This window comes from Arachis duranensis, chromosome 3, assembly GCF_000817695.3.
Source record: "Arachis duranensis cultivar V14167 chromosome 3, aradu.V14167.gnm2.J7QH, whole genome shotgun sequence".
NCBI classification, from domain to species: Eukaryota; Viridiplantae; Streptophyta; class Magnoliopsida; order Fabales; family Fabaceae; genus Arachis; species Arachis duranensis.
In genome coordinates this window covers 98,214,155-98,223,703 of record NC_029774.3, presented here as the reverse complement: position 1 = coordinate 98,223,703, position 9,549 = coordinate 98,214,155, and the positions used below count along the sequence as shown (strand labels likewise).

General features: G+C 40.2%; 1 protein-coding gene across 1 annotated transcript; it reads right to left on the bottom strand.

The window, feature by feature from the left end:
* Positions 1-5,356: 5,356 nt before the first annotated feature.
* On the bottom strand, positions 5,357-7,676 carry LOC107479827 (uncharacterized). Its single transcript, XM_016099926.1, has 2 exons — positions 7,374-7,676; positions 5,357-7,198 (listed from the first exon to the last, which is right to left on the bottom strand). The coding sequence occupies exons 1-2, from the start codon at positions 7,674-7,676 to the stop codon at positions 5,357-5,359; spliced, it is 2,145 nt and encodes a 714-aa protein (XP_015955412.1).
* Positions 7,677-9,549: the final 1,873 nt, after the last annotated feature.

Genomic DNA, 9,549 nt, shown 5'->3' with positions numbered 1-9,549 from the left:
GTGCGGCCTTGGTGCGTGAGATGCTGCCCTGCCCGCGCCAAGGGCAGGGCAGGAAAAGTTGGTGCGCCAGAAATTCCTTGGTGCTGCCAGAATCAGGAATTGGTGCGCCAGAATTGAAAATTGGTGCGCCAGAATTGAGCTTGGTGCATAGGATGCTGCCCTGCCCTTGTGGAGGGCAGGGCAGGATTTGGTGCGTGCGTCCTTGGTGCGAGCGTGGTGTGGGCTTGGAGTGTGAAGATGCTGCCCTGCCCTTGCGGAGGGTAGGGCAGAAAAATCTGGTGCACCAATTTGGTGCTTGTGTGTGCTGCTGGTGCTGCCGAAGCCTTCTTTGGTGCGCCAATCTGGTGCGTGTGTGTGCATCACAAAATGCTGCCCTGCCCTCGCGAAGGGCAGGGCAGTGTTTCCAAAAGATGAAGTTCCAAGTTCGAAACTTGGTGGATGCACACGCTACTCCTTTTCCTTGGCTTTCTTGGCACCAAGGCCTAGTTTCTTGCTTCCTCATGGCCCTTAAAGATGCCTTTCGTTCCTGCCTCAATTGTACGCCAAATATGGATTGCTATATATCGTTGGAAAGCTCTGAATGTCAGCTTTCCAACGCAACTGGAAGCACATCAATCGGACGTCTGTAGCTCAAGTTATAGCCCTTTGAAGTAGGTATGGTCATGCTGTGAGCGCCCAGATTTTAACTTAGCCAAAATTTGCTTCATCCTCACTTTGCTTCATTATGATTCTGCCCTGCCCTTGCCAAGGGCAGGGCAGTGTGCGTGCTGGGTGTTTTCCTCTTTGATTTTGTCATGGGCCACGCTTTTAAAAGCGTGGCCTAAGGCTCCAAAGTGTGCTCCAACTTCAAAGTGTGTCCCAAAGCTCTTTTTTTTTCTCCTTTTTTGTGCTTCTTTGCTTCTTTTTCTTCTTTTTTTTCTACAAGATTTATAAAATTAAAAGATCAAGAAAATATATCATTTAAGCACAAAAGCATTTAATATTTAAACACAAATCATTAATTTCTTGTATGAAAAAGCATAGAAAATGGGTATATGATGACTTGTCATCAGTAAACTTTTTCAGTTTCCCTCCAATCCTTCTTATGACTTAAGATCTCTTTCATGAACTTAGCATAAGAGGGTATTTGCTCAAGTGCTTCTGCAAACGGAATCTTTATTTCAAGAGTCCTGAGATAGTCTGCAAAGCGGGCAAATTGCTTATCCTGTTCCGCTTGGCGGAGTTTTTGAGAATAAGGCATTTTGGCTTTGTATTTCTCAACCTTAGTTGCTGCAGGTTTATTACCTACAGAAGTGGGTTGGGAAGTCTTTTTAGAAGGGTTGTCATCAGCACTTGTATGTGACTGATCCCCCACTGGCATTTGAATGCCAGGGGTGGAAGCTGGAGTGGCGTTAGACGCCATCTCCCCATTTGTTACTGGCGTCTGAATGCCAGAACTATGCTCCCTTTGGGCGTTCAACACCGGATTCATGCTTGTTTCTGGCGTTGAACACCAGAAATGAGCATGGTCTGGGCGTTCAGCACCAGCATCATTCCTCTCTGGGCTCTGATTGTCCTCAGAGGGATTTTGAGTAGACATCTGTTCATTTCTTGGCTTCCTGCTGCTTTGAAGTGAGGTATTTAATGTTTTCCCACTTCTTAGTTGAACTGCTTGGCATTCTACTGTTATTTGTTTTGATAGTTGTTTTTCTGTCTGCTTTAACTGTACTTCCATATTCCTGTTAGCCATTCTTGTTTCCTGTAATAATTCCTTGAATTCACCTTGGATGCTTAGCCTTAGCTGTGTCATCCGTTTTGGAGGGAAATAGTGATTCAGGAATTTTTCTGACAGCTGTTTCCATGTTTTTATGCTGTTCTTAGGCTGGTTATTTAACCACCTCTTAGCTTGATCTTTTACAGCAAATGGAAACAGTAATAATCTGTAGACATCCTGATCCACTTCTTTATCATGTACTGTGTCAGCAATTTGTAAAAATTGTGCCAGAAACTCTGTAGGTTCTCCATGTGGAAGACCGGAATACTGGCAGTTCTGCTGCACCATGATAATGAGCTGAGGATTCAACTCAAAGCTACTAACTCCAATGGAGGGTATACAGATACTACTCCCATATGAAGCAGTAGTGGGGTTAGTATATGACCCCAAAGTCCTCTTAGACTGTGCATTTCCACTTAATTCCATGATGGAACAAGGGAGATGATATGTATGTTGATATTATTTATTTTATAGAAGTGGAATAAATAAAAACGGAATATATAAAAATTTGAAAATATTTTGTGAAATTTTTTTGAAAAATTTTGAAATTGAAATCTGAATTTTATAAAAAAAATTTCAAAAATATAGTTTAAAATTAGTTAGAAAAGATATATATATATATATATATATATTTGAATTTTGAATTTTATGATGAAAAAGAAAAACACAAAAAAGACACAAGATTTAAAATTTTTAGATCTAATGCTCCTTATTTTCGAAAATTTTGGAGGGAAAACACCAAGGAACACCAAACTTAAAAATTTTAAGATCAAAACACAAAAAAGACTCAAGAACACCTTGAAGATTCACAAGAACACAAGAACAAAAGAAAGAACACCAAACTTAAAATTTTTAGAAAACTTTACTAAATTTTCGAAAATTATATCAAAATTAACAAGAAAACACCAAACTTAAAGTTTGGCACAAGATTAAATCAAGAAAGATTATTTTTGAAAGAGATTTTCAAAAGAACTGGTGCCCAATCATCAAGAATATAAACCAATACTCTAGCCAATTGGGAGTAAATGTAACACTTGTTTTGAATAGGTATATTCCTTTTGGAAGATTAATGCTTTAGAAAGAACAAAAGTGAAACAAGAAAAGACACAAAACAAGAAGAACTTAAGATCAACAAGAAAGATAAACAAGAACAACTTGAAGATTAATGAAGAACAAAGAACACAAGTTCAAAAATTTTTAAAGAAAAATATCAAATATATAATTGACACCAAACTTAGAACAAGACACTAAACTCACGAAAAAATTAAAAATTGACAAAGAAAAACAATATTTTTTTTGAAATTTTTTTTTTAAAAAGGGATAATAAAAGATGCAATTCTAGTGAAAAGAGGATAAATTCTTCCTAATATAAGCAACAAAATAAACCTTTAGTTGTTCAAACTCGAATAATCCTCGGCAACGGCGCCAAATACTTGGTGCACGAATTTGTGATCCGCACAACTAACCAGCAAGTGTACTGGGTCGTCCAAGTAATACCTTACGTGAGTAAGGGTCGATCCCACGGAGATTATTGGTTTGAAGCAAGCTATGTTTATTTTATTATTCTTAGTCAGGATATTAATTAAAATTATCAGTTGGAATTATTAGATTGGAAAAATAAAAGAGAATAAAAGCGTTACTTGTTGTGCAGTAATGAGAAATATGTTGGAGTTTTGGAGATGCTTTGTCCTCTGAACTTCAACTCTTCCTTGAAATCATTTTCCACACGCAAAGTCCCTTCCATGGCAAGCTCTATGTAGGGTGTCACCGTTGTCAATGGCTACTTCCCATCCTCTCATTGAAAACGTTCCTAGGCTCTGTCACAGCACGGCTAATCATCTGTCGGTTCTCAATCAGGTTGGAATAGAATCCATTGATTCTTTTGCGTTTCTCACTAACGCCCAGCCTTCAGGAGTTTGAAGCTTGTCACAGTCATTCAATCCCAGAATCCTACTCAGAATACTACAGACAAGGTTTAGACTTTCCGGATTCTCATGAATACCGCCATCAATCCGGCTTATACCACGAAGATTCTGAGTAATGAATCTAAGAGATACTCATTCAATCTGATGTAGAACGGAGGTGGTTGTCAGGCACACGTTCATGGATTGAGGAAGGTGATGAGTGTCACGGATCATCACCTCCTTCACAACTAAGCGCGAATGAACATCTTAGATAGGAATACACACACGTTTGAATGAAATAGAAATAATTGCATTAATTCATTGTGACGCTGCAGAGCTCCTCACCCCCAACAATGGAGTTTAGAGACTCATGCCGTCAAAAAGTATGTAATTCAGATCTGAAAAAATGTCATAAGGTGCAAAATAAGTCTCTAAAAGTTGTTTAAATAGTAAACTAGTAACCTAGGTTTACAGAAAATGAGTAAACTGAGATAATTGGTGCAGAAATCCACTTCTGGGGCCCGCTTGGTGTGTGCTGGGGCTAAGACTAAAGCTATGCACGAACTGAGGCTTTTCTTGGAGTTGAACTCCAAGTTATAACGTGTTTTGGGCATTCAACTCCGGATCATGACGTGTTTCTGGCATTTAACTCCAGACAGCAGCATGTACTTGGCGTTCAACGCCAAGTTGCGTCGTCTATCTTCGTGCAAAGTATGGACTATTATATATTGCTGAAAAGCCCTGGATGTCTACTTTCCAACGCCGTTGAGAGCGCGCCAATTGAACTCCTGTAGCTCCAAAAAATCCATTTCGAGTGAAGGGAGGTCAGAATCCAACAGCATCAGCAGTCCTTTTTCAGCCTAACTCAGATTTTTGCTCAGCTCCTTCAATTTCAGCCAGAAAATACCTGAAATCACAGAAAAACACACAAACTCATAGTAAAGTCCAGAAATATAATTTTTGCCTAAAAACCAATAATATTCTACTAAAAACCAATTAAAACATACTAAAATCTACATGAAATTACCCCCAAAAATCGTATAAAATATCCGCTCATCAACCTCCCTCATAGATGAGGGATGAGGTAAAGTGGTGATAACATCAACCTTGGTCGGGTCTACGAAAATTCCTTCATAAGATACTATATGTCCTAACACTATACCTTGTCTTACCATAAAGTGACATTTCTCAAAATTCAAGACAAGGTTAGCGTCAACACATCTAGCTAAGACCTTGGCAAAATTCTCTAAGAAACAATCAAATGAAGTTCCATAAATACTGAAGTCATCCATAAAGACTTCCAAAAAATTCTCCATTAGATCAAAAAAGACACTGGTCATGCACCGCTGAAAAGTAGCAGGTGCATTACATAGTCCAAATGACATCTTTTTGTAGGTAAAGGTACCAAAAGGGTAAGTGAATATGGTCTTTTCCTGATCTTCAGGAGCAATGTGAATCTGGAAGTAACCAGTGAATCCATCAAAAAAGCAATAATGGAATTTACCCACCAAACGGTCTAACATCTGATCGATAAAGGGCAAAGGGTAGTGGTCCTTCCTTGTAGCGGCATTCAACCTTCTATAATCGATGCACACTCGCCATGTATTTTGTACTCTCTTGGTGACCACTTCACCGTCATCCTTTTTAACCGCAGTGATGCCTGATTTCTTGGGAATAACCTGGACCGGGCTCATCCCACTTACTGTCGTAGCCTAGTGACCTCCTTCTTTACTACATCGAGGATGGTTGGGTTGAGCGTCCTTTGCGGTTGCCTAACTGGCCTAGCTCCCTCTTGGAGAAATATACGATGCATGCACTTGCGAGGGTCAATCCCCACAATATCGGCTAGGATCCAACCAATTGCCTTCTTGTACTTTTTGAGAACATCTAGGAGCTTTTCTTCTTCTTCACTAGGAAGCTCACTAGCAATAATGATCGAAAACTTTTGGTTGTCCTCTAAGAAAGTATACTTTAAATGAGATGGAAGAGGCTTCAATTCAATCTTTGCCTCAAGCTTTTCATCAAGCTCACAGAGTTTATTCTCAACAACTTTCTCATGTTCACCCTCTTGGTCATCCGTCTCTTCAACAATATGGTAGCACAACTTGTTATGGTCTTCTTCTCGCACTTCCGCTACCATTTCATCGATTACATCACATCGGAGAATAGAATGCTCTTCGGGAGGATGCTTCATGGCTTCTTCCAAATTGAACTTGATAGTCTTGTCTCTAACCTCAAAGGAATATATGCCGGTGAAGGCATCTAACTTGAATTTAGAGGTCTTAAGGAAGGGTCTACCAAGTAGAACGAAGGATGAGCTTCTATTTTCTGTTGGAGGCATTTCAAGGATGTAAAAGTCAACCGGAAAAACCAAATCCTCGATCGCCACAAGTACATCTTCGGCTATTCCTGTTACCGTGATCACACTTTTATCTGCTAAGGAAAACTTTGCCGCCGACTTCTTTAATGGAGCTAAATTCAACCGCTCAAAGATGGAAAGCGGCATGATGCTTACACAAGCTCCAAGGTCACACATACAATCATGAAAAGTGCGTCCACCAATACAACAAAACACCAAACAAAGCCCAGGGTCACCACATTTCTTTGGAATAGGTTCCATCAAGGAAGAAATTGAACTACCTAAGGATAGTGTCTCCAATTCTCCTATCCTATCCTTGTGTGTACACAAGTCTTTCAAAAATTTTGCATACTTTGGAATTTGTTGAATATAATCAAGAAGTGGTATGGTTACCTCAACCTTCTTGAACACTTGAAGCATGTTCAAATCAAATTCTGGTGTTTTCTTTGCTTTCTTCACCATGGAAGGGAATGGAATAGGAATGAACTCATCCACTATAGCTTTCCTCTTGGGTTCCTTAAGGTTTACTCCTTCCTCCTCATGCCCTTTGTCTACCTCCCCCTCTTCATGTGGAGCTTCAACGACCACCTCTACCTCATGAATGTCTTCCATGACCCTAGGAGGCATCTCCTCCAATGTACTCCCCGACTGTAGAGTGATGGCGTTGAGACCGCCCTTTGGATTTGGTTGGGGTTGGGAAGGAAGGCTAGAAGAGCTTGAGGGTTGGTTGGTGTTGTTGGAGGAGGACATGGACATCTTCGAAATCATGTCGGTAAGATGGGCCAATTGAGCACTCATGGCCTCGAATTGAGCCTTATAGCCCTCGTCCCATTTATCCACAACAGCTCTAAGCTCATCAACTTGATTAGTGGAAGATGAAGAGGATTGGTTGGATTGTTGTCTATGGTGTGGTGCTTGGTATTTGGTGTAGTTGTTTTGATTTTGGTTGTGGTGATTTTGGTTAGCTTGGTGGTTGTTAATGTTGTGGTGGTATTGAGATGAAGATTGGTTGTTGTTGTAATGAGAAGAAGAGTTATTCCATCTTTGGTTTTGATTGCTCCCTTGTGCATTATCCCTCCACCCTTGATGTTGATTACTACCATGAGGGTAGTTATTTTGGTCTTGAGAAGGATAGGGTGAACAGTTGTTGTAATTCACATTAGCCACTACAAGGGCATGTTCCTCTTGAATTTGATGGCATTAATTGGTGTAATGTGTAGTCCTAGAGCACAAACCATAAATCTTAGGAGGCCTTCAAGTTGAGCAACTGGAGGTGGAGCTTGGATGGCTTGGATGGAGTAGTATTCCTTTTGATCCTTTTGTATTTGTGTGAGGATGGTGTCATATCCCCAAGTACTTTGGTTATGTTGGATTCAGAAGGGCACGGTTCTACCACACCCTTGAGAGGATCACTTCTCACCCTTGTATGTTGTGTAGCTTCGGCAACATCCTTTATCAAATTCCAAGATTCTCCCTCCGTCTTGTTTTCCGAAAGGGAACCACCACTAGAAGCGGTGAGCAATCTTCTATCTTCCACACAAAGGCCTCCGGTGAAGTAGCTAATGAGCAAGTGAGTGTTCATTCCATGGTGTGGACAAGATTCCAATAGCCTCTTGAACCAAGACCAATACTCGTACAAACTCTCTTGGCCTCTTTGCATTATACCTGAAATCTCCTTCCGGATGTAGTTGGTCTTCTCCGGTGGGAAGAATTTATCTAGAAACTCTCTTCTCAAGAAATCCCAATTGGTCACAATCTCATCCAGTAGCGAATAAAACCATGTCCTTGCTCGCCTTTCAAGAGAGGGAAGGCAAAAACCATGATTGCGACCTCATCGGCTCCATGCCTTCGACCCGTAGAACAAGCAACTTGAAAATCCTTTAGATGTCGGATGGGGTCTTGAACCGGCAACCCATGATACTTCGGTAGTAGATTTATCAAGCTACTCTTCAATTCAAAGTTTGGATCAAGGTTAGGATACTGATGAGCGGATAATTTATACACTTTTTGGCATTGTTTTTAAGTAGTTTTTAGTATGATTTAGTCACTTTTTAGTATATTTTTATTAGTTTTTATGCAAAATTCACATTTCTGGATTTTACTATGAGTTTGTGTGTTTTTCTGTGATTTCAGGTATTTTCTGGATGAAATTGAGGGACCTGAGCAAAAATCTGATTCAGAGGCTAAAAAAGGACTACTGATGCTATTGGATTCTGACTTCCCTGCACTCGAAATGTAATTTTTGGAGTTACAGAACACCAAATGGTGCACTCTCAATTGCGTTGGAAAGTAAACATCCAGGGATTTCCATCAATATATAATAGTCCATACTTTACTCGAGTTTTGATGACGCAAATTGGTGTTCAAATGACAATTCCCTGCCCTATTCTGGCGTTAAATGCCAGAAACAAGTTACAAGCTAGAGTTAAACGCCCAAAACAGGCTGCAAACTGGCATTTAACTCCAAAATAAGTCTTTACACATGAAAGCTTCAATGCTCAGCCCAAGCACACACCAAGTGGGCCCGGAAGTAGATTTCTGCATCAGTTACTTATTTCTGTAAACCCTAATAACTAGTCTAGTATAAATAGGACCTTTTACTATTGTATTGGACATGCTGGGATCTTTGATCAGTTTTATGCTATCTGAGACATTGGGGGCTGGCCTCACTGCCATGCCTGGACCATCATCACTTATATATTTTTAACGGTGGAGTTTCTACACACCATAGATTAAGGTGTAGAGCTCTGCTGTTCCTCGAGTATTAATGCAATTACTACTGTTTTCTATCCAATTCATGCTTATTCTTGTTCTATGATATCCATTCGCACACAAGAACATGATGAATGTGATGATTATGTGACGCTCATCATCATTTTCAACCTATAAACGCGTGTCTGACAAACACTTCTGTTTTACATGCAAACGAGCTTGAATGCATATCTCTTAGCCTTCTGGTTCACGATCAGAGTCTTTGTGGTATAAGCTAGAATCAATTGGCAGCATTCTTGAGATCCAGAAAGTCTAAACCTTGTCTGTGGTATTCTGAGTAGGATCTGGGATGGGATGACTGTGATGAGCTTTAAACTCGCAAGTGTTGGGCGTGGTGACAGACGCAAAAGGATCAATGGATCCTATTCCAACATGAGGGAGAACCGACAGATGATTAGCCGTGCGGTGACAGCACATTTGGACCATTTTCACTGAGAAGACGGACGGTAGCCATTGACAACGGTGATCCCCCAACATACAGCTTGCCATAGAAAGGAATACGAATAATGGGATGAAGGCAGTAGGAAAGCAGAGATTCAAAAGGAATAACACATCTTCATACGCTTATCAGAAATTCCCACCAATGGATTGCATAAGTATCTCTATCTTTATTTTATGTTTTATTTATCTTTTAATTATCAAAAATCTATAACCATTTGAATCCGCCTGACTGAGATTTATAAGATGACCATAGCTTGCTTCAAACCGACAATCTCCGTGGGATCGACCCTTACTCACGTAAGGTTTATTACTTGGATGAC